This window comes from Helobdella robusta (assembly GCF_000326865.2).
Source record: "Helobdella robusta unplaced genomic scaffold HELROscaffold_50, whole genome shotgun sequence".
NCBI lineage: Eukaryota > Metazoa > Annelida > Clitellata > Rhynchobdellida > Glossiphoniidae > Helobdella > Helobdella robusta.
Window position 1 is genome coordinate 258,782 of NW_008705255.1, and position 25,368 is coordinate 284,149.

The window sequence follows — 25,368 nt, forward strand, 5'->3', positions numbered from 1 at the left end:
ATCTTGAAAAATTGAGCAACGTATACATTATTTGAAAAATCAAATGAACAAATTTACTAAAGAATATTAGGTAAAAGTTCGGAAACTATTCAAAATGAAATGCAAAAATGAACTTTCATCAATGATTAATCATCTTAATAAGGAAAGAATAAAAAAAATTTTTGAAAACAAAGTAAACAAACTTAAAAATTTAAACGATGTAATCAACAAAGAACTATTTAATAATGGTTACAGTTGGCGCTCACAAAACTCTTAAAAACACCATCACTTTCGTATCTACAGCTAGCGAACAAAATGAATGTTTCAGTGTGTTTCAAGTTAATTTATGAATGAAAATTTATATGATTAACGTTGATTTTTGCCATGTATTTCAAGTTATTCATGTTACAAAATTTTTTTTAATTCATTTTAAATGTTTTTCAAATCAAATCGTCGTTCGTTATTAAGAATTCCAAGTTTTTCATGTTTTATTATTTACACTGCACATATAAACTAAAAAAAAAATTTGAAAAAGTGTCAAACCATTAAAAAAAGTCAGTTGTAAAATTTGTATCAAACAACATATTAACAGCCAAGTCATGTTATTTATGAAAATATTTGAAAAAATCTAATAAAATTAGTCTGTAAGATGTTTAAGAATCGAAATATAGATAAAAAGTAATATAACTTGTCAAATGAGTACCCTTCAAATAGTGATCTTAACTAATTTTTACCTCAGATTAACAATTTTTCCCCAGAATAAAATTGCTCCAGTGCTCATGTCTTTGATCAGGAAAACAAAAGGATGATCGACATTCACCTGGACGGGAGTTTCAGGATTTCTGAAGAGGCCGCCTAAGACAGCTGTTGCGGCAGCTGCTTCTACTCCATGTTCGTCAACTTCTATGAAGGCTTTCTGCTTCACATCGGATATGTGAAGGTTTTTTGCACCGTTCACTCCGGACAGGTCTGCACTGCCTGGCCTAAACAGATCCGATACTCCCAATTTTTCCAAAATTTCCTTAATTTGCGGTCTCGTTTCTAATTTGAATTTTGGCATTTTAAGATTAACTAACTTGTTGGATAACTTTGTTGAAATGTTGATCAGAATGTCAGCATTTAATTTATTCTCCACTTCCGAAAGTGTGGTTATAGATAAATCGGGCAAAATAACGATAAAACTAGCAGCGTTACCAGTGAAAGGCAATTCAATGATCTGACTTTGGAGCTCTTGGTCACAAACGTAACGCAATATTTTTGAATACATGTGCATGAATGGAACGCTGACGGTTTGTTGAGAAGAAATGACAAAATTTTCATAAAAAGTTGATCTTTTGTAAAACGATTTGCTCCAGCTGCCTTTGAAATACAATGCGTTGACCAGGACAATTTTTGTCAGAGCGTTGAAGGTCCCTGGAGATATCAGGTCTTTAATTTTATTATTCGTTTTAAGTTGAACCCAATTGTTCACAGAAGACTCACACCTTGACGCATTGTTTCTGTATAAAGTATTTTAAGTAAAATTAACAGAATTAAGTGATGGAATTGAAAAAACATTACAAATCGTTCACAAAATTCACTTTTATAATATAAAGTAAGAGCCCAACCTACAAGCTAAACTACGATCGTAACTTACTTAAAATCAACAAGTTTGACCCTGCTTGCATATAACAAGAGGCACAATTGGTTGAAACTTGCGGAAAGGTTTTCCGATTTTTCTAGAAAGATTTTGTTAGCTATATTCAAGGTGTGCTTATTTTCAGTGTTCCAGAGTTTCTTGTGGAAGAGTTTCATATTCTGGTGGATTGCATCGTCCTGAAGTTGATCCAGATGAAGAACTTTCTTCAGTTCACAGGCTGTTTTATCTGTTTCAAAATTATTATAAATACACAATTATTATATAATAACAACAATTTCAAGCATGATATATTTATCGTGTTACATTTACACGAAATTATTTGTTTGAGCCTCAAGTTTCCTGAACTATTTAGAATTAAAACATTTAAACAAAACTTTTTGTCAATCAATAAACAACGAGAGTAAAAAATTGTATATTACCTTTAGAGCCAAGCAGAGTCATGGCCAGCACCAGCATCAAACTGAGTGGGGAGAAAAATACATTAGCATTTGGTTGGGACAGGGAGAGTTCATTGTACACATCTAAACCAAACCCAACCTCTGCCATTGTGATGTTCTGAATGTTCGACATTTAAGTTTTTAGAAAACTTATTGTGCAATCACAGCGTTTCTCTTTTGTAAGTGAACGTGAACATTCCTAATGTTGGGAACTTAATAAGAAACATATGAATCTTTCAAACATTCACTAGTTTTATCGTTGTTATTCGTAGCAAGTTTCACGTAAATAGTTACAAAGTTCGCCAGCCTAACATATTTGGATTAGTATGAGAATAATACGAGTGGTACGATATTTTAAAAAAACTAAATGCAATGTGCATTTTTTGTGGTACAATAATTATTTTAAGTTTGTTCACTGATGTTAGCATAGAATGACAAGTTTTACGATTGAATTTGAATCAAATTTTTGCTATATCCAAACTTGTTATCGTTACTTTGTTTGATGAAAATGTAAATGAAAAAAAAACCATCATGGCCGAGCCAATTCAACTCAATTTTGTTATTTATTTACGTCAACTTTCATTTTGATGTTATTAATCAGATGAATCACCAGTTTCAAAGAAAAACCAAAATTTAAAAAAATCCCAACCAATTGAAAAAATTGAGCAAAAGTATATTATCAAGAAAGTTTTCTAGTAGACAAAATATTATTATAGATTGTTCAATCTGCCCATGAACAGAACAGCTCCTGAGGAATTTTCCTTTATCAGAAATACAAACGGATGGTCAGCATTGACCTCAACGCTTCGAATGGGAGGAGGTCTGAACCCACTCGACAGTGATATGATCACAGCTGTTGCGGCAGCTGCCTCTACCCCCACCTCGTCGATTTCAATGAATGCTTTCTGTTTAACGTCAGATACGTACAGATCTCTAGCACCATTTATTTTTGACAAATCAGCTTTTCCTTGCAAAAACAATTCAGAAAGTCCTAATTTTTTCAACATTCCAAGAACATCTGGAGTTGTTTCTAGTTTAAATTTTGGCAGCCATAGTGTAACCAACCAGTTGGCTAAATTTTCTGAAATTCTTGATAACACAGTAGCTGTTAGTTTTTTTTCCATTTCAGGCAAACTGATTTTACTCAAATCCGGCAGAATTAAAATGAAACTTGCAGCACTGCCCATGAAGGGTAATTCTAAAATTTGACTTTCGAGTGCATCGTCATAGTAATATTTCATTTTTCTGTTGTTAAAGTTCATGAAAGGGACTCTAACAGTTAGCCCTTGGGATGTTTTGAAATTTTTTTCAACAGTCATACTTTTGTAAAACTCTTTTTCCCAGTTGCCTTTGAAATGCAAGGCATTCACTAGAACAAGCTTTGTAAAGGCGTTGAAAGTTCCTCGAAGTATCAGATTTTTGATCTTATCGTTCGTTTTCTGCTGGACCCAATTATTCACTATTGTCTCACATTCCGATGCTTTGTTTCTGCAAAGCATATGATTAAATACCAAAACTTTGTACTGTATTATGAGGTATATGATGTAAAATACAGAAATCTTTAAATTCAAACAAAACAATAGAATTTTACGTTACCATGTCAATGTCTTGAAGTATAATTTAAACTAATGGATAAAAATTTAAAAAACTTACTTAAAATCGACACATTGGACACTACTCCCATAGAACAAGTTACATGATTCGTTGAAAGTTGCTAAAAAATTTTCCGATTGTTCGAGGAATATTTTGTTGGCGATGTTTAAGGTGTGCTTATTTCCAGTGTTCATGAGTTGCTCGTGGAAGAGTTTCATACTCTGGTGGATTGCATCGTCCTGAAGTTGATCCAAGTGGAGAACTTTTTTCAGTTCTGTGGCTGTTTTGTCTGTGACAAAATTGTTCAAGATCAATTTCACAAAACTTATCTTCACCACTTTTGTCATGATATTTAACATTAGTTTCATTTTACAAAGTTTAAGGTTATTAATTAAAATTTGAAAACTTATTTTTTGTTATATTAACGTAAACAATATAATTAATAACTAAATGAGAATATTAATGTCAAAAAAAGATCTCAATGAAATAATAACAAATTACCATTAGAGCCAAGCAGAGTCATAGCCAGCGCCAGCATCAAACTGAGGGGAGAGAAAAATACATTAGCATTTGGTTGGGCCAGGGAAAGCTCGTTGTACACATCCAAACCAAATCCAACTTCTGCCGTTGCAATATTATGAAAGTTCAACATTTTTCAAGTTTCAGAAACTTTCTTCTGTTACAAGTTAACGTAAAAGTTTATTTCGTAGACGACTTTTAAAAAACATATGAACCTTTGTAACGTCTTATTTCAGTGTGGCTAATTTTAGAACAAGTTTTTTTGGAACTAACTTAGTTTCAAAGTTCATAAAATCATAATTAAATTTATTTTTCACTAAATCTTTTATTACACATACTCAGTGGTTGGATCTAGAGAAATTTGACATGAAGGCCAAAATTTTAAAAACATTGAGTTTGTTTTGGGAGGCTGGTGCAAGAAACTACGCTAATGTTTGCTAGTTTGACCAAAATTAGGCTAGGTGACTTTTTTCGGTTAATTATGTACTAAAATTGTGTTTTCTTGTTTAAAAACAGAGTTTTATTGACATAAATAGAATACTGCTCACATCGGAAAATGACCTTTCCGGCCTCTCCAAGATTCCCAACTGTTATAACTTTTTGCTTTTTCTTGAACTTATGATACAGCAAAATAATTTTTCTAGTTTTTCAACAGCTTTAAAGTTAATTATCAAAAAGACTGTCGGCAAATTTTATTCACAAACTTTATTCAAAACTTTAAGTGACCCAGTTTTATGAGTATATGATCATGTTCACATTGTTAATTGTTGTCGTTGAGTCAAATTGATTTAGTTTTTAGTTTGAGTAACTTCTGTAATTATTTTTTACAATAACCATTAATTGGATGAATAGTTTTATTTGTATATCAATTAATTTAAATAGTTCACAAATAATTGAAATAACTAAAAAGAAGAAGTTCAAATAAATTTATTCAATTCATTAAGGATTGTTCAATTTGCCCATGAACAAAATTGCTCCCGAAGTATTCTCCTTGATCAGAAATACAAATGGATGATCAGCATTGACTTCAACCCTTGGGATTTGAGGAGGAATGAATGCACTCATTACTGACACGATCACAGCTGTTGCGGCAGCTGCCTCTACTCCCACCTCGTCGATTTCAATGAATGCTTTCTGCTTAACGTCAGACACGTACAGATCTCTAGCACCATTTATTTTTGACAAATCAGCTTTTCCTTGCAAAAACAATTCAGAGAGTCCTAATTTTTTCAAAATACCAAGAACATCTGGAGTTGTTTCTAGCTTAAATTTGGGCAGTCGTATTGTAACCAGCCAATTAGCTAAATTTTCTGAAATTCTTGATAACAAAGTAGGGGTTAGTTTTTTTTCCATTTCAGGCAAACTAGTTTGAGTCAAATTTGGTAGGATTACAATGAAACTTGCAGCGGCGCCAAAAAAAGGTACTTCTAAAATTTGACTTTCAAGCTTGTCGTCGTAATAGTATTTCATAACTTCGTTCACCCTATTCATGAAAGGAACTCTAACAGTTAGCCCTTGGGATGTTTTAAAATTTTTATCAACAGTCATACTTTTGTAGAATTCCTTATTCCAACTGCCTTTGAAATGCAAAGCGTTCACTAGAACGATTTTTGTCATAGAGTCGAAAGTTCCTTGAGGTATCAAATTTTTGATCTTATCGTTTGTTTGTTGCTGGACCCAATTATTCACTATTGTCTCACATTCCGATGCTTTGTTCCTGCGTGGCATTTAATTAATTATACAAATTTGCACGACTATGAAACGGTGAAAAACGCTAAATATTTGAAAAAATTTATTTAAAATTTCCCTATATAGCAATTATAGATTACAGTTCATAAAGTACAATTTTGAGTAATCAATAAAAACTTTTTACAACCAACTTGAAATCAACACTTTGGACACTACTCCCATAGAACATGTTACATGATTCGTTGAAACTTACTAAGAACTTTTCCGATTGTTCGAGGAAAATTTTGTTGGCGATGTTCAAGGTGTGCTTATTCCTATTCTTAATGAGTTGTTCGTGGAAGAGTTTCATACTCTGGTGGATTGCATCGTCCTGAAGTTGATCCAGATGTAGAACTTTCTTCAGTTCTGTGGCTGTTTTGTCTTTTTCAAAATTATTTTTTATAATAAATTAATTATTTAACTAAATAAGAAAAAAAACTTAAACTTTGATATATTTGTCACAATATTTTAACATTGAACTTGTGCTTTATAAAGTAATTCGTTTCAAATTAAATAATATGTACAAAATATTAATTACCAAATTAAAATAAATAATCTCAATATAAAAACATTATAAATAACCATTAGAGCCGAGCAGAGTCATGGCCAGGGCCAGCAACAAACTGAGTGGGGAGAAAAATACATTGGCATTTGGTTGGGCCAGAGAGAGCTCATTGTACACATCCAAACCAAACCCGATCTCTGCCGTTGCGATGTTCTGAACGTTCGACATTTTACAGTTGTGAGATAATCTGTCATGCGATCATCATTTATGAAAGGAGGCTTAAAATTCATTTGAACTTTTGTCACATCTATCATTAGTGTCACTATTTTTAGAACAAGATTTTGAACTCAATTTCTAAGTTCACAAAATCAACCCTAGCTAAATTGGAATAAATGACATATGTGCTGCAATGTCTTAAAACAACTTAATCTTCTGAAAAGCATAATTTGGCGGAGATTTTAAAATTTGTTTTTCAATGTTTGGCCGGCGGTTTCAACAAAGATGAACGACAAACTTCATTTCCGATTTAATTCAAATCATACTTTGGCTCTTTTTAAGACTTTCGCTCATTAGTCAAAACAATAAAACTATTTTCATAAATATATTTATTTCCATATAACAGATTCGAATAAACTTTATTTTTTTCATTATCTAAACTTCAATTTTTATTTTAACAAAATTAATTAAATAATTCATTAGTTTCATTTAATTATCAAAACACACACATAATTGAAATCTGTGAACGGAAGAAATTCGTCTGAGAGAAAGTTTGATTAGAAAATAATTCATTATGGGTTGTTTAATCTGCCCATAAACAGAACAGCTCCAGAGGAATTTTCCTTTATCAGAAATACAAACGGATGGTCAGCATTGACTTCGACGCTTGGAAATTGGTAAATGTGTCCACTCATCCGTCCTATGATCACAGCTGTTGCGGCAGCTGCCTCTACCCCCACCTCGTCGATTTCAATGAATGCTTTCTGTTTAACGTCAGATACGTACAGATCTCTAGCACCATTTATTTTTGACAAATCAGCTTTTCCTTGCAAAAACAATTCAGAAAGTCCTAATTTTTTCAACATTCCAAGAACATCTGGAGTTGTTTCTAGTTTAAATTTTGGCAGCCATAGTGTAACCAACCAGTTGGCTAAATTTTCTGAAATTCTTGATAACACAGTAGCTGTTAGTTTTTTTTCCATTTCAGGCAAACTGATTTTACTCAAATCCGGCAGAATTAAAATGAAACTTGCAGCACTGCCCATGAAGGGTAATTCTAAAATTTGACTTTCGAGTGCATCGTCATAGTAATATTTCATTTTTCTGTTGTTAAAGTTCATGAAAGGGACTCTAACAGTTAGCCCTTGGGATGTTTTGAAATTTTTTTCAACAGTCATACTTTTGTAAAACTCTTTTTCCCAGTTGCCTTTGAAATGCAAAGCGTTCACTAGAACGATTTTTGTCATAGAGTCGAAAGTTCCAGGGGGTATCAAATTTTTGATCTTATTGTTCGTTTTTTGCTGAACCCAATTGTTCACTATTGTCTCACATTCCGATGCTTTGTTCCTGCATAAAAATTTTGTTTGGTAAACAGTGACAAAGTTAGTGATCAGATAAAAAAAAATTTAAATCTTTCATAATAATTACTTTTTACTTCATTGAGTCATTACATTTCAACATCTAATTACAATCAACAACTTGAAGTTACAACTTACTTGAAATCGACACGTTGGACACTACTCCCATAGAACATGTTACATGATTCGTTGAAACTTGCTAAAATATTTTCCGATTGTTCGAGGAATATTTTGTTGGCGATGTTTAAGGTGTGCTTACTTCCAGTGTTCATGAGTTGCTCGTGGAAGAGTTTCATACTCTGGTGGATTGCATCATCCTGAAGTTGATCCAAATGGAGAACCTTTTTCAGCTCTGTGGCTGTATTATCTAACAAATAACAAATAGTTTAAAAATTTCTTAATGTAACATAAATTCGATAAGCTTTTTTCCTTGTACGTACGATTGTTTTTAACATTAAAACTCAAAAAAAATGTAAAACATAACATGAAAATTAAAACGTGAAACGTTTATCGTTTGACGTTTTTTTTATAATATTAACAATGACAGAAAAACGCCTAATTAGTAATATTCATTGTAAATAACCATTAGAGCCGAGCAGAGTCATGGCCAGGGCCAGCAACAAACTGAGTGGGGAGAAAAATACATTAGCATTCGGTTGGGCCAGAGAAAGCTCATTGTACACATCCAAACCAAACCCGGTCTCAGCCGTTGCGATGTTCTGAACATTCGTCATTTTAAAGTTTGAAGTTTTTTTAGAACAATCGGTAAATACTGAAAATCCTTTCACATTTAAAAAATGTAAAAAAATTTTTACTTTGCAGTAGCTTATAAGAAACATATGCTGATTAAATTTATCTACGTTTGCGATAGTATATTTTCATATCAAATTACAAAGTTCACGAAACAAACAAACTATATCGGATCCAGGGGGGAATGCAGAAACAGACATAAAATGTAACATTAGCTTGTAAAAATACGAAAGATTTTAATGATTGTGATAAATAATTGTGTAGACCGATTTTTTGTACACCTTTCCTCTTATAACAGCTATCCAAGTATCCACCCAACAAAAAAGATCACTAAATGTCATGAATTTTCAAAAGAATTACCCCGCAATCCTAAACAATTTCAAATTTATTATTGCCAACTAGTAAATACTTTTTCTTTGCACATGAGAGATTGAAAAAAAATAAAAAAAATAATTTTATAAAGTATGATTTCACAAAAATTTATCTAATTAGACTGCTTGCTAGCTCAATTCAATTCTATAATTTCTTTTAATGTTTGTTTATCATTGTTAACCTGACTAGGTTGCACGTAAAATTTTTTTTTTTTTTTTTTTATTAGTCTTTATTATTGCAGCTCTGACATACGCAGAACCACTTACAATGTTACAGATATATTATGGTATTTTTATATCTTTTACTATGTTCTTCTTTTCTTCATCTATTGATTTGCAGCAGCCATCTTCGCCAAAAAGGCTGTTTATCCTTTTCACACGACGTACACATGTATTTACGTGCACGCGCAAGCACCGCATCATATACCCTGAGTATATGATAGCCATTGAGATGTTTGACTCGGCGAGCATTTGAACCACCGAGCCATCTCGCCAGCCAGCATGCGACAACTTACGTCGTCTACCCATTTACCAACCTCGAAATTGGACGGCTGGGTTGACCGGGGGTCGGCTACCCGGATGAATCTGTAGAAACTGCAGAATTCGAACCCGGGTCGTGGGAGTGGTAGACGGACACGCTAACCACTCGGCCATGAGACCCCTTAAAACGACATTGTGTTCATGTTCATGTCTGAATTACAACGATTACTTTGTTTAGCTGTCGAAATAAATAAAATACAATTTAGTGGTGTAATTTGACATAACCAAGTTTATATTTTCATTTACTTTATCATTTATTGTACAAAATTTGGTTTCAATATATTTAACTAAATTAATTTCAAATATTACAATTTTTAGTATTTCATCACTCAAAATCTACCAGACAAATTTATTATCTAATAGAAGAGTTGATAATTTTTCAAACGAATTAACCAAAAAATATAATTTGATTTTATTCCAGAAATATTTTCATTTAGGATTCTTCAGTCTGCCCATGAATAGAACGGCTCCCAAAGTACTTTCTTTGATCAGAAACACGAACGGACGATCGGCATTGACCTCAACACGCGGGAGAGAGGGAACCCTGGAGCTCGTCCTCATCCCAATGACAGCGGTTGCGGCAGCCGCTTCTACCCCCTCCTCACTAATTTCAATGTATGCTTTCTGTTTCACGTCAGATACGTACAAATTTTTTTACCATTTATTCTTGACAAATCACAGTTCTCCACTGAAAATAATTCAGACATTCCTAATTTTTTCAACGTTTCAAGAACATTTGGTTTTGTTTCGAGTTTAAATTTCGGCAACGAAAGTGTAACCAGCCAGTTGGAAACTTTTTCAGAAATTTTTTTTATCACGTCGGAAGTTAGCTTTTTCTTCATTTCAGGCAAACTAGTTTTTGTCAAATTCGGCAGGATTACTATGAAATTGGCGGTGTTTCCTATGAAAGGTATTTGTAAGACTTGGCTTTCAAGCGTGTCGTCGTAATAATATTTTATCTTTTCGTTATTGAAGTTCATAAAAGGAGCGCTAATAGTCTGATCTTGGGAGATTTTAAAGTTTTTCTCAGCTGTCGCACTTTTGCGGAAATGCTTATGCCAGCTTCCCTTGAAATGCAGAACATTGACGAGAACGATTGTGGTGAGTTGGTTGAAGGTTCCTTGAGGTATCAGATTTTTGATCTTATTGTTTGTTTTCTGTTGTACCCAGTTGTTCACTATCAATTCACACTCCGATGCTTTGTTTCTGAGAAAAAAATTGTTGCTCATATTCAAACGAATGTTCGTTCAAATTTTGATACATTTTTAATCTAAATTAGCTTTAACAATTTAATTATCATTTAATTTGTTTTCAAGTTTTTAATCATTTTATCACAAAAACAAAAAAAAACTTACTTGAAGTCAACTAATTGCAGATAACTTCCATAGAATTTATGACACGATTCGTTGAAACTTGTCAGAAAATTTTCTGATTTTTCAAAAAAAATTTGTTGGCAATATTCAAGGTGTACTTATCTTTTGTGTCCAAAAGTTGTTCGTGAAACAATTTCATGCCCTGATGAATGGCATCATCATCAAGTTTGTCCAAATGGAGAACGCTTTTCATTTCAGAGGCAGTTTTATCTAGAATTTGAAAAAAAATCAAATCCAGATAATTCATTCGCCCTAAATATCATTCCAGTTATTTATGACAATGAAACCTTGTGCCCCAAGTAAAGTCATAGCTAAGGCCAATAACAAGCTAAGAGGAGAAAAAAATGCATTGTCGTTCGGCTGAGCTCGAATCAACTCGTTGTAAACATCTAAGCCAAACCCTACCTCCGCCGTTGCTATATGCTGCATGTTCGACATTTTGCAGGTTCTTGAAAACATTCAAAACTGTTCTCACTACTTTGGTTTTTATTTTGAAGTGTTTTAATTGCTGAAGTTGAGAGGGTAAAGTTCAAAATTAATAACCGTAAATCTTTGTCTCATTGAAATAGTCGCACAAACATTAGTATATTTCATGCCATCTGTTGAAATCTATCTTCAGTTGGTTTAATCTGCTTTAATTTCAAGTTTTTCTATACTCTTGTATGTTTGCTCCAATCCGAGTTTCGCCGTAAGTAATACATCATAATCGAGAATAATTGAAATGATTAAAAATCTCTTGCGTAATTCAATTAACAAACGATGAAGTATAGTTCAGATTTGAAGAAAAATTACAATCCCTGCACTATTTTACAAAGTTCTCATTTAATTGCATGGATATAAATTAATCAAAAGAAACATTTTCATGCTTAAGATGGGACTGAGAAAATTACAAAGTGCACAAAATTCGACACTCAGTGATTTGTTGGAATTTGTTGATGTGCGTTTTGTTTAAAATTCCAATTGATGACGTTGCGTCTCCGAATTGTTTCATTTTTATCAACCATTTTAGTTTTAATTTTTATTGTGTTTATGATTAGCATGTTTTTTCAAACTGCATCTGTCGGAGTTCAAATATATTTTCTCCTGATACATATCAGCCTATCACACCAGTTTGAAATGATTTATATTCGAGTCGATAATTGGATTTTTTTAATAACTAACAATATTATGTTGAAGATTATGACAAGAATACGTTTTTTGTATCAATAACAACACACATTTTTTTTGTAATATAGTTGCATAGAGTTATATAGAGTTGTATAGGGTTATATAAAGTTATATACTCTTATATTTTGGGTTATAAAGGAAGAGATACAGTTATATAGAATTATATAGAGTTATATAGAGTTATATAAAGTTGTATAGAGGTTATATTGAGTTATTTAGAGTTATACATTAATCAATCAATCAATTAGTCTATAAAATGCTCTTTCCGCAATGTTCAACAGCGCTCCTCAATGAATTTTGCAAACAGATGGGTCTTGAGTAGAGAAGACTTCTACTGCTGCATATTTTTATCTATTAAATGCTGCAACACAATTTTAGTTAAAGTTGAAGTAGTTGAAGACATGTAGAATATATTGCCAAATTCAATTACTAATTTAAATTTACTAATTTTATTGTATTTTAATGCAAATCGACTAACAAAACTCCGAAGACAAATCGATGTGGAAAATTAAATGAGATTATTAAATAAATGCCATACACATGGATGCGCAGAAAATTTTTTTATAGCTTTGTTGATTTCACGTGATTCCATGGTGGTTATCTTTGTTAACGCACACGTGTCGGCCTGAGTAGCCTATATGCGTTGATCACATGTGTTAGGCTTTTATTTTCGCACGTAGTCATTTTTTCCCATTCCCGCCCATCATTCTCGATATCCGAACTACGATTCCCTATTCCCTAATATTCTCACTACCGAAAATTAAGTGGGAACTATGAGATTCCCACGATTCCCGTTCCCATGCTCACCTCTAGTGCTCGTCGCTCTGGTTTTCCTATTATTTATATATATATTCAACGTTAAATTTTGGAAAATTACTAACTTTTAGCAATAATTTGGTGTATTTTATTCTATATATTTATGGCATTTGGGTATATATTCTATATATATGGCATATAATTCTTAAGACTGACAAAGTGAAACTTAAATTTTTTTTTATTTATTATCACTTTTAGCATTATGAATGATTAAAAGTGCAATTTCATCAAACAGTTAGATTCTAACTTCTCTTATCCAGGCTGACACGGAATCAGTTTTCTTAGTTTTTCATTGTTTCAGAAAAACAGGTGGGTGGGATTTAAACGCCTAATCAAACTTTCGGATGAGTTGTAATAGATCTATATTTTATCTTTCAAAGAGAACTAAGTATAATTTCAACGAATGGCTGATTTGAAAGAACAAGTTGCATCCAACCTAGAATTTGGATTGGATTTGTATCAGCAGCTCTCCAATGCAAGCAAAGAAAATTTTTTTTTCTCCCCAACGAGCATATCTTATGCACTCGCAGTGACAATGCTTGGAGCCGACGGTGAGCCATTTTGTTTAGTTAGTATGAATAAATATAACATTTTAAATAGGTTCATATTTTTTATATTCTAGGCCGCACCAAAAACCAGATGAAATCAGTTTTAAAGTTCAAGGACATCTCAGATGACAAAATTCATTCACCACTGGCCGAGCTGAACGTCCAACTTCTTGATACAAAAAGAAAATATGAATTATACATTGCAAACAAACTGTATGGAGAAGTTTCATACAAATTTAAAGATGATTTTTTACAAAACTGCAAAAAATTTTATGGAGCTAATGTGGAATCTCTTGATTTCAAGTCTGACTGCATTTTTCTATTTTCAAATTTAAATTTGTAGTTTAATTTTCAAAACCTTACATCAATTTTATTATTATCGACTGAAGTTTCATTTCACCCCATGATATTACAGTTAAGTGTTAAATATTTGCCAGAATGACTTAAATTTCAAATCTAATTTCTGGTTGTATGTCTTTGAATGTTCTTTTTTTGTCAAGGAATGTGTAGGCTTATCAAATGAATCTTCATTTTTTTGATCCACCAGGAACCAACCGAGTGAATGTGAATCAATAATCAACAGCTGGGTAGAGGAGCACACAAACAAAAAAATTAAAAATCTTTTATCAGGCGTTTTAAATGAACTTACTCGTCTTGTTTTGGTGAATGCTGTTTACTTCAAAGGAGATTGGAACAAAAAATTTAACAAAAATGAAACAAGTGAGCAACATTTCCATGTCTCTGAAGACACCAAAATGAAAGTTCCCATGATGTATTTCATGGAAATAAAGCTGAAGTATTGTTATGATGAAGATCTGAAATGTCAAATAATTGATCTGCCTTATGTAGATGGTGCAATGAGTTTCATTGTCATTCTACCTGATTTGAATGCAACTTGTTTAGCATCAGTTGAAAAGAAACTGACTGTGCCCATTTTGAATAATCTTCCCCAGAAGTTACACAATTACAAAACTCTTGAACTTTGGTTGCCTAAATTCAAACTTGAGTCTAGTTTTGAACTAGGTGACGTTTTGAAGAAACTTGGGCTTGTTGATTTGTTTGAGCATGGTCGAGCAGACCTGTCAAAAATGGATGGAACCAGGGAGTTGTATGTGTCTAAGGTTGTGCACAAAGCATTTGTAGATGTGAATGAAGAGGGCTCAGAGGCAGCAGCTGCAACTGCTGTTGTATGTGTTGAGTATTGCGCCATGATAATGTCAGATCCGATCATTTTCAGAGCTGATCACCCATTTATTTTTATGATAAGAGATAACAAGACAGGGGAACATGTTTTTATGGGTAGATTGGTGAAACCGTAACTTTTTCCAGTTTTTTAATGAAGTTTTTATCTTGACAAAATTATTAGCTTCATCATGATTGTTAGCAGCATTTGATAGCAGATTCTTGATTGTGTTTTAAAGCCTGCATTTTATTTTTTTATTTTTTCATTGTATTTTTTATGCTTTTTTGTCTTTTACGGACCATTTTGATGTTATTAATTTTCATATTTTAATAGATGTTTTTGACCCAGTATGGTCGTGAATTTATTTCAGTTCAACAGTGGATTGTCTTGGAACAATGGAAATAATTCGTCGGTTATATACATACCATTAATTACAATATCATATTTATAATTGGTATATATGGTAATATTCAGATTATAACATTCTTGTATTGAGTATCTAGACAATGCAGTAGGAAGTTTTGTAGACAAGAATGAAACACATGGTATATTATTCTGATACATTTGCTTCTATCTGAGTTCTGCAGTAAGTCTAGATAAAATTGCCTCTGAAATAAAAAGTGTTTTCCATTTGGACAAACTTGACAATGACCCGATTTATCATGGCTTGAAATTGTTCTACGTCCTACCTTGGGGAACCGGGTCTCTGGACGCAAAACCAAGATTGATTGATTGATTTAAATTGTTCTACGAAAGAAATGCATCTTTGAGTATTTCCAACAAAACTTTTCATAGCATTCAAATGGATACACTTCTAACTGATGTAGTACAGTAACGTTAATTTTTTTAATGTCATAGCCGTTTAAATTTATGTTTAGTTGGCTTAATTTACTTTGGTATACTTACGTCGAACAACGCTTAGTTGTGTCGCATTTCATGTTATGAATAACACTAGAGCAGTAATTTCAAATTTCTCTATCCTGATACATTTGCTTCATGCTTCGATCTGAGTTCTTCAGTAAATAATACATCATGACTGAATAATTGAAATGATTGAAAGTCTCTTGCGAAATATAGTTAGCGAAAATAAAATTGGAAGTTTTTTGAAAGATAAAAACTAAATAAATGATTAAGAAATGAGTCACAAGATAAAACAATAGATGGTGTTCCCTACATATGGTAACAATATTGATAGCAATATTGTCGCATCATCTGCTTGAGTAAATCATTGTGATAATATACTACATATTTCATTCTTGTCTATAAACATGCTAAATTTTATTATATATATTGGGATAAATTGTTAGATATTTGAAAAAAAAACTGAAAAAGATTTGTTTTATTTTGAAAAACAATTATCATCACACCACACCGATACATCTATAAATAAACTATGAGATATAAATAAACCATGAGATAAATATAGACCGTTATGTAAGCCAACATGTTTGTGCGATCATACAACCATAGAACATCATTTATTTAGTTCAGCGTTCAGTCAGTACTATGCTGTTTTAAAGCATTGAATTCATTAACCGTATTCTATATCGTTGAATTGTGTGTGAAAGAGTTTAGCAAATACTACTGCATGGCAGCGTCATAAATAATTTGATTTAAATAATCTTAGTAATATTTATTTAAATACAGAGAAAGAAAAAGATAATTAAAAACTTGAAAAGATGTCTGACTCATTGAAAAAGCTATCCTGCTCCAACACTGAATTCGGATTGGACCTCTACAGAAAATTCTCCTCTTCAGATGCCGATGGAAACATTTTCTTCTCACCGATGAGTATTTCCTTAGCACTTGCCATGACTTCTCTCGGAGCAAGAGGTTAATCTTTCAAATATTTATTTTGTTTCGTTGACTAAAACTGGAAAGTGTTTTGGACGGGACGATAGTGTAACGGTTAGAGTGTCTGTCATTGTTGTTGCAGTGCATTGGTTCGGATGCAAACAAATCTCCGTCAATCACATGCAAGGCGTGTGATGCGTCGGTTCACGCGTGTATATTATGTGTTTGTTGTTTGCTGTCGATACTTTCTAAGAAGTGCTGGTAAATTAAAATTGCATTGATAAAATAAAGTCGTTTATGCAATTCATTGGTTGTTTGATTTATTTGAACTACAATAGTCATTATGTTATATTATAAAAGCATTAACCTCAAATGTATGTTTAGTCTCGTTAAATTTAAAAGATAAAACAGAGCTTGAAATGAAATCCGTTTTAAAACTGGACAAGATGACAAATAAAGACATTCACGAACATTTCAGAAAGCTGGTTGACGACCTGAAAAAGTCAAATGACAAATTCATCTTACACATCGCTAACAAGCTCTATGGAGAAAAGTCAAATTCATTTTTGAACGAATTTCTCAAAAGTTGTGAAGAATTTTATGGAGCTGCTTTGGAGCCTGTTGATTTTAGGTTTGTTCGTTTTATCAATTAAAAGTAAGTTTCAATTAATGTAACTTTTCAATTTTCAAAGAAACAAAGCAAAAGAGTGTGAAGCCACTATCAATGCATGGGTTGAAAATCAAACAAATCAGAAAATTCGTAACTTGATAGCGCCTGGTTCACTGAACGCGATGACGAAACTTGTACTTGTGAACGCAATATATTTCAAAGGCTCATGGGACATTCCTTTCGATGAATCCAACACCAAGGAAGACAAGTTTTACATTTCTGAAAACCACACCACACAAATATCATTGATGCACTTTTCAAAGAAAAAATTGAGATATTCTTTTGATGAGGAACTAAAATGTCAAATTTTGGAGTTGCCCTACGAAGGTCGCAGGCTCAGTTACGTCATAATACTACCGGATTTAGAAAAAACTAAATTGGAAGAGGTCGAACAAAAATTAACGGGGACCATTTTGCAAAACATTTCGAATCACTTATATACCAAAGAAGTCAATGTTTGGCTACCGAGATTCAAATTAGAATCGACACCAAACGTTATGAGAGCATTGATGGAGCTTGGCTTGCAGGATTTATTTGATTCCAGAGCAGATTTGTCGAACATGAACGGAGAGAAAAATTTATTCGTCTCATCAATTTTACACAAAGCTTTCATTGAAGTCAACGAGAAGGGATCAGAAGCGGCTGGAGCAACTGCAGTGATAATCGGAAAGAAATCCTTGCGACATCCCGCACCGTCAATTCCAGTTGATTTCAGAGCCGACCATCCATTTATTTTTTCCATCAAGGATATCGAATCTGGTTCTATATTATTCCTCGGTAAATTCTTAAAGCCGTGATTTTTATCGTCTTTTTTACTCATCAATTCGTTGGTTTAGTTGAGAAAACTTTTCGCTACTTATTCCGACTTTATGTGCTTTATGTTTTCAGGTTGATTTTGTAATCAATTAATTTTTGTTATAGACAGAAAAGACAATTATTGCCATTTAGTTAATCTATTTTACGATAAACTCCCAAATTCAAAGACATTTGCTGAGATTTTCAAATTCTTTACCTTCAATTTTCATTTTGAATTTAATAACAAAATAATTGATCCAATGTGTTGTTAAGAATCTCTTTTCAAGTAACAAAACTAACTTCGAACGACGTTTTCTCTAGTCAATGTTGTTTTTTGAATCTATTTAGTTACGTACGTCGAATACTTGAATGTAGAAAATACGTTCTGTAGTGTTCAGCATGACGTTCAAAGAATTAATAGAAGGTGCAAACACCGTCTCTATGCTATCTAAGCTTTATTTAGGGCCAGATTTTTATATCCCTATTCCCCCCTGACTGATGAAAACTATTTAAGTTACTTTTCAAAAATTAAATAAAAAGTACAATACAATATATAAAGATGAATAATTATAGAATCGTAATATGAGAATTATTCAAAGAAAGTATAATTTGTTGTCCGACGCTATTTTAAATGGTTTCTAAAATGAGTTATCAAATTTTCGGTCATACACAAAATACTAAACGTTGAATATAATTAATAACATTTTTTTAAGGTTGTTTTGGCTTTTAGAGAATCTTTCAAAATTAATGATTTTCAGCAAACTCGAAAATTTCTATATAAAATTCTTTAATTGTGGTATTAATTAGCTAATCATCTTCATTTTTTCTCACTGATTTACTTGAATGAAGACGTTGAATTGCTGAGTTTTTAAAGTTTTATTAGAAATAAAAAACTTTTTCAACCATTTTTGATTGAAAAGCAATTGTGGCAAAATTTAAAAGAACAGTTAATAAATTAAATAAATTTTATATAACAACATATAGATTTGATCAAGCGTTTGGAGTTTTTTATTTAATGTTCAAGCAAAAAAACTGGATAAATTTAAAATTCAAATATAATAAAATACTTTGTTTCAATTTTTAACTGGAACAAAAGCTTATATAGATCAGTAATAAAAGCAATCAATTGAATGAAAAATTCAGTCAAAATATTTTACTCGTTATTAAGTTTCAAATAAAAAATTTATGAAAAATTTTCATGGTTTAACAAACTTTCCCATGAAGAGAATGGTTTGTAACTTATTATCTTTGATGTAGAAGATGAACGGATGATTAGCATTGAAATCCAGGTAAATACTCGAGGACCTTGTGCCTAACTGTACACCAGTAGCAGCTGCAGCCACCGTTCCCTCTTCGTTAACTTCAATGAAAGCTTTGTGCACAAGCTTGGAAACGTACAAATCAAGCTTCAAGTTCATGTTATATAAATCTGCTTTTCCTTTTATGAACAGGTCGGTGAGGCCTAACGTTTGCAACTTCTCCGTCACTTTTGATTCTTTTGTCATTGAGAACTTCGGTAAGCGGATTTTTAATTTGGTTTCAGTCAATTTTTCATTGATTTCCGAAAGTACGCCGCTATCCAATTTTTTTTCAACGTTTTCTATATTCGTCTGTTCTACATCAGGTAAAATTATAACAAAACTCATCGATTTGTCCTTATAAGGTAGTTCCAAGATCTGACTTTTCAGTTTCTTGCAGTCGCAATATTTCGCCTGCAATTTTTGAATTATCATAAATTTAATACCAACAGTTGACCCTGGACTTATTGAGAATTCTCCACTCTCTGTTTCATAAAATTTTGTCATCCATGTTCCTTTAAAAACAATTGCGTTTATTAGAATTAATTTTGTTGAAGAGCTGACATCAGCTGCAGATATCAAGTTTTTAATTTTTCCTTTCGTAAGCTTTTCGACCCAACGGTTTATTTTTGCCACACAGGCCGGTGCATCATTCCTGAAAATAATTATTTTAAAGTGTTTCGTTTATTGAAAGCACGTTTTTGAAATTCTGGAAATTATTTGAAACAGTTAAAAATTCATTATCTACATGAATTCTACTTTTTCCGGGTCGCTTCCATAGTATTTCTGACAATCTTTACTAAATCCTCCTCTTAGAGTTTCAGACTTTTCAATAAACAGTCGATTTGCAATATGAAGTTCGTGAGGATTCTTCTCATCTTCCAGAAAAGATTTCAACTTAAACAATCCTTGATGCATGTCAGCGTTTATCATATTCTCTATTTTCATCACCGATTTTAATTGTTTTTCCGTCTCTCCTTAAGTAAAAATTATTTTTACATTCATTTACTACTTAAAATCAATTTTTTAAGAATTAATAAACTGGAAAAAAATTTGAAATGTTAAAATTTTACTTTTCAAAATGTTAAATGAAACCTCTAGATCCAAGCAGAGCGATCCCAAGAGCAAACATGAGACTGATTGGAGAGAAAAAAATATTTTCCTGTGGGTTTCCAGCAGCCAGCTCCTTGTAAAGGGAAATCCCAAAATCTCTATTAGGACCTACTGCATCTTCCCTCATTTTGAGGATTCTTTTTCTCAAATCTTCCAATTACAATACATTTAAAATCTTTAAAAATTCAGTAATGCTTGTTAAAATAGATAGAAAGTGAAAAAAATGGTTTAAACGGCACCGATTTGGAACTTTTTTGATTTTAATAAAAAAATTTTAATAGTTTAAAAGGATTTCAAGCGATTGAACAATTTTCAGAAATCTGATAACGTTCTTTACTTATTAAGACGCTTATAACCGACAACTCACATTAAAGTTGACGGTTTCTTTCCTGGTATAATTTCGCAGAAATAACACACTCTTACTTACTATTCAGTGGAAGAGAGATAACATTAATTTGAATGTGAAGGATTTAATTATTTCTCTTTCTACAATTTTTTCTCTTTTTCTCTCTCTCTTTCTTTCCTTATATATCTATAGCCCTCTCTATTTCTCTATAATTTCTTCAAGATTGAAACAATGTTTTGCCCATGTTTCACTTCAATTCAATACCTTAAACATTCTTCGAATCGATGAAATTTTGAGAAAGGAAGATAAAATGTGTGCAATTATCGAATCGATGCTCATGTTTGAAACGTTTCGAGGATGTCTTGTAAGTCAAAAAGAACGAAATTTTTTAAATGAAACGCAATTTGACAGAATATAAGCCCGCGCATATATATGCGCACATATTCATTCATACATACATGCGTGCAACACACACACACACACACACACACACACACACACACACACATACATACACACACACACAACACATACATACTTACCTGCAACACACACGCACACAAAAAATACATTTAAAATTACACATACATACATACATACATACATACATACATACATACATAAATGTTGTTCCCAAAAATTATTTATTCACAAAACACTAGAACTTTGGTTGTCCAAATTCAAACTTGAGTCCGGTTTTGGAATAGGTGACGTTTATGAAGAAACTTGGAGTCGTTGATTTATTCGACCAGATACAGGCTGACCTATCAAAAATGAATTAAACCAGGGAATTGTATGTGTCTAAGGTTGTGCACAAGGCATTTGTAGATGTGAATGAAGGGGGCTCAGAGGCAGCAGGTGGAACTGCTGTTGCATGTATTGAGTGGATAGTTCTACCAAGTTAAGGTCAGATGAAATTATTTTCAGAGCTGATCGCCCATTTATCTTTATGATAAGAGATAACAAGACAGATGAATATGTCTGTATGAAACCATTAATGAAATTTTTATCATGACAAAATCATTAGTTTCATCGTAACTGTTAGTATCGTCTTATAGCAGATTTTTGATTATGTTTCATAACCTGCATTGTATTTTTTTATTTTTTCATTGTATTTTTTATGCTTCTTTTTATCTTTTACGAACTATTTTGATGTTATCATGGATATATAATATGATATATTATATATCCGTAGTTATTAATTTTCATATTTTAATAGATGTTCTTGACTCTGTATTGTTGTGAATTTATTTCACTTCTACAGTGGATTGTCTTAGAACTATGGAAATATGCCTACATATTAATTGCACACAATTATACTCATAGTATATGGAGATATATCAATACATTGTAAGTTTCTTGTATTAAGTTCCTAGATGCCCCTGAAATGAAAATTGTTCACCATTTGTACAAGTCAGAAAACATTAAAAAATTAACTAAAAATTATTAAAATATAAAAATTAATATTCTTTCTAAAAACCCAATTTTTTTTCTTAAAGTTAAAATATAATGACACAAATATACACACTAATTTGTACAATTTTTGTACATAACACATAAATGTGTCAAAATTGTCACCGCCATTTTCTTATTTCGAATGAGTCTTTTCAACGGTTAATAAAGCGCTAGGGCAAAAACGAATTAATCGGCGCATGCTCGTTAGCCTATCTATAGCTCATAAGCGTCGCACTATATAAATGCTGAACAAGCGCAGTTCTCCAGACTCGCTAGACATGATTTCCGGGCTGCGTGTCACGCCATTTCTTCGTTTGCCATTCGTCGTCTGCCTTTACCGCCATTGCTATTCTCGAAAAGAATCTGGTATTTAATGATTTATTTTTTTCATTTAAATTTGCTGAAAAATTCGGCAATTTGATCTTTCAGGATTTACTTAAGTTTGTGAATGAAAATTCGCCGGTTTTTATTGGAAGTTAAGGGTTTTAAAAGTACGCCATGCATGGCATTGAACGTTCCTCATCATTTTGTCAAACTGAAATTTTTAGTCATATTTGCGGCTTGATTTTATGTTTTTTCAATTTAATATGATTTATAAATAGAAGATTAAAAATTTGAGTGTGAATTTAGATTAGAACAATTGAGAATCAGCAGCCAGGCTTAATTTAGACTTCAGTGCAATGTTAATAGCAAAAATGAGTATTAGTAGAGTCTATTAATTAGACTATTACACTTTAAAATTCTATTTATTATATGAGATTCCAGTTAGCACATCGTACAACTCGAGTTTTGAGTTGAATTCATTTGTGAACTGTGATTCTTTTGTTTTTTTTAAAGTCATTTTCATTATTTTTTAAATAGAAAATTTAAATATCAAGAAAAAAAAAAGATATTGAAAAAATGTTTAATTATTTGTAAAAAAAAATAATTTTTTATTATGATATTTAGATAGCATAAGAAGTCATAAATTCTTAATTAAAAAGTTGTTAATTATTTTAGATATACAATAAAATAAAGTTTTGTTATAAAATATAATATAACAAATGAGTATGATGCTTTTTTTTATATCTGCTTCTTTCTTCTCTTATACTTATAGTATAGTCTTATACTTTTGTTTTGGAATGTTAACAAAATGTAGTTGTTAATATATTTATCAACTGTGACTAAATGTAGAATGCATTTATTAATTATAACAATACTTATCTACTACTGTTGTTAGTACTACCAACACTTCGGATTCAATTTTTACTTAGAATTCAGTTCACAGTGTAAGAAGGCCTAGGATGGGCTACCATTGATTGAAGTCATTTTCAATTGGCCAAGATTGAAAAGATAAGTTTTAGTGTATTAAGTGTTGAATGTTTAAATTGTAATTTGTGTTTCTGATGTGTTAATTGTGTTGGTTTTTTATGTGAATGTGTTATTTGTTCCTTGTGGTTTCAATTTTTGGCTTATTTCTTTGTTGAAGTTTTGTTTTTACTAACTTTTTTTAAATATAATTATGTACATTTGTACAATTCACACACATAAGAACACATCAACTGTGTTTTTTTTTGTTTTGTCCTTTCATCTTTTACTCTTAAGGATATTAAGTTATTAGGGGAGTTAATTTAATATAAGTAAGTTGAGTTTCAATCAATTGCTTTTTAGGTAGGTTAGGAGTGTAATCAATTGACATAAGTAGTTAGGAGTGAGATCTGGTTTTGCTCTTGTCTTTTGGTCTTGTTTTTTGCTTGTGTTCATGCATCATGTCAACACTCAAAACATTTTATGAGCCATTTATTTATCTTTTTTTATCCAGATTGTTATTTTTATTTAGTTTTTTTCCTTATTCTCTAATTCTATCTATTACCATCACTGGTAAGTTTGTGAACCAATTGATTGTATGTTGATGTTTCTTTGTTATTGTGTGTGCGTGTGTGTGTGTGTGTATATAAGTTCACATTTGTCTCTACAATGTTAATATGAATTGTGATTTTTTAGCTTTATGAATGATCGTTGTGTAAGATTCAAAAAAGCAGATAGAATGCTGGTGCATGCATGAATTGTATGTCCCATTTGTTGATATGATAGTATTGGTAATTATATAATTAATATTTTTTTATACAATTATTAATATGTCCTACTCTACAGATAAAAAAGATCTGCTCAACAACGAAAATGACAACCACCAACAACAACAAAAATGACCAACAACAAGGTCAACATCATCTGAAAATGATCTTTTACCAGAAGTTCAAGAACGTTTGAGATGTCAGCGAGTTCTACACTTGCTTTAAAATTAAATTAAGATAACGATGGAGATGTTTATGATGATGTTTTTTAAATGTGATGATGAAAATGATTATGATAATGTTTTTTAAATGTGGTTTATAATTGGCCTTAAGATGATCATGATGATGGTTATGGGATTTACGATTGGAAATAAGGTGATGGTGAAGTTGATAATATGTGAAGTGTTTTAAATTTTAGTAAAATAACGGTTTCCTTTATGTTTTCAAATGTAATGGTTGTGAAAAAGGTGACTATGTCAAGTGATTTATGAATGGAATTTTGGTTTTGAATGTTGTTGCTTTGCTTCGGATGTTGGTTTTTTGTTTATGAATCGAATGTCGATTCTTTGTATTCGAATCGAGTGTCGATTCTTTGTATTTGAATCGAATGTCGATTCTTTGTATTTGAATCAAATGCCAATTTTTTTGTATCTGAATCGAATGTCGATTCTTTGTATTTGAATCGAATGTTGATTTTTTGTATCTGAATCGAATGTCGATACTTTGTGTTTGAATCGAGTGTCGATTTTCTATATGAATGTTTTTTACATTTGGAATGATGACCAAGATGGTTGTGATAATTTTTAAATGTGACTTAAGATTGTAGGTTATGATGATTTTATGAATGTGATGATGGTGAAGATGATTATGATGATGTTTTTATGGATGAGATGTTGATGGTTATGATGCTTTTGTGGATGTGATAATGATGATGGTTATGATTTTTTATGGATGTGATGATAATGATTTAAATGTTTTTATGAATGATGATGATTATGATGTTTTTATTGTTGTGATAATGGTTATGATGTATTTATGGATGCGATGATTATGATGTTTTCATAGATGTGATGATGATTATGATGTTTTTATGGAAGTGAGTGATAATTATTATGGTGTTT

The 25,368-nt window shown here is 31.7% G+C and overlaps 7 protein-coding genes across 7 annotated transcripts; 2 read left to right on the forward strand and 5 right to left on the reverse strand.

The window, feature by feature from the left end:
- Positions 1-709: 709 nt before the first annotated feature.
- Positions 710-2,164, reverse strand: HELRODRAFT_178816 (hypothetical protein; the record flags this gene model as incomplete). The annotated part of the gene is made up of 3 exons (XM_009027697.1): positions 710-1,478; positions 1,616-1,844; positions 2,038-2,164. The coding sequence occupies 3 exons, from the start codon at positions 2,162-2,164 to the stop codon at positions 710-712; spliced, it is 1,125 nt and encodes a 374-aa protein (XP_009025945.1).
- Positions 2,165-2,765: 601 nt separating this feature from the next.
- Positions 2,766-4,300, reverse strand: HELRODRAFT_178817 (hypothetical protein; the record flags this gene model as incomplete). The annotated part of the gene is made up of 3 exons (XM_009027698.1): positions 2,766-3,543; positions 3,709-3,937; positions 4,150-4,300. 3 exons carry the CDS (start codon positions 4,298-4,300, stop codon positions 2,766-2,768), a joined length of 1,158 nt encoding a protein of 385 aa, XP_009025946.1.
- An 806-nt stretch (positions 4,301-5,106) lies between these two features.
- HELRODRAFT_86249 (hypothetical protein) lies at positions 5,107-8,708 on the reverse strand (the record flags this gene model as incomplete). The annotated part of the gene is made up of 3 exons (XM_009027664.1): positions 5,107-5,884; positions 8,113-8,341; positions 8,558-8,708. The coding sequence occupies 3 exons, from the start codon at positions 8,706-8,708 to the stop codon at positions 5,107-5,109; spliced, it is 1,158 nt and encodes a 385-aa protein (XP_009025912.1).
- A 1,356-nt stretch (positions 8,709-10,064) lies between these two features.
- On the reverse strand, positions 10,065-11,446 carry HELRODRAFT_178820 (hypothetical protein; the record flags this gene model as incomplete). Its single annotated transcript, XM_009027699.1, has 4 exons — positions 10,065-10,259; positions 10,415-10,841; positions 10,991-11,063; positions 11,296-11,446. The coding sequence occupies 4 exons, from the start codon at positions 11,444-11,446 to the stop codon at positions 10,065-10,067; spliced, it is 846 nt and encodes a 281-aa protein (XP_009025947.1).
- A 1,948-nt stretch (positions 11,447-13,394) lies between these two features.
- On the forward strand, positions 13,395-14,858 carry HELRODRAFT_157615 (hypothetical protein; the record flags this gene model as incomplete). The annotated part of the gene is made up of 3 exons (XM_009027700.1): positions 13,395-13,542; positions 13,614-13,842; positions 14,087-14,858. 3 exons carry the CDS (start codon positions 13,395-13,397, stop codon positions 14,856-14,858), a joined length of 1,149 nt encoding a protein of 382 aa, XP_009025948.1.
- A 1,543-nt stretch (positions 14,859-16,401) lies between these two features.
- On the forward strand, positions 16,402-17,983 carry HELRODRAFT_86140 (hypothetical protein; the record flags this gene model as incomplete). Its single annotated transcript, XM_009027649.1, has 3 exons — positions 16,402-16,555; positions 16,919-17,147; positions 17,209-17,983. The coding sequence occupies 3 exons, from the start codon at positions 16,402-16,404 to the stop codon at positions 17,981-17,983; spliced, it is 1,158 nt and encodes a 385-aa protein (XP_009025897.1).
- A 1,194-nt stretch (positions 17,984-19,177) lies between these two features.
- On the reverse strand, positions 19,178-20,519 carry HELRODRAFT_86199 (hypothetical protein; the record flags this gene model as incomplete). Its single annotated transcript, XM_009027655.1, has 3 exons — positions 19,178-19,934; positions 20,028-20,256; positions 20,375-20,519. 3 exons carry the CDS (start codon positions 20,517-20,519, stop codon positions 19,178-19,180), a joined length of 1,131 nt encoding a protein of 376 aa, XP_009025903.1.
- Positions 20,520-25,368: the final 4,849 nt, after the last annotated feature.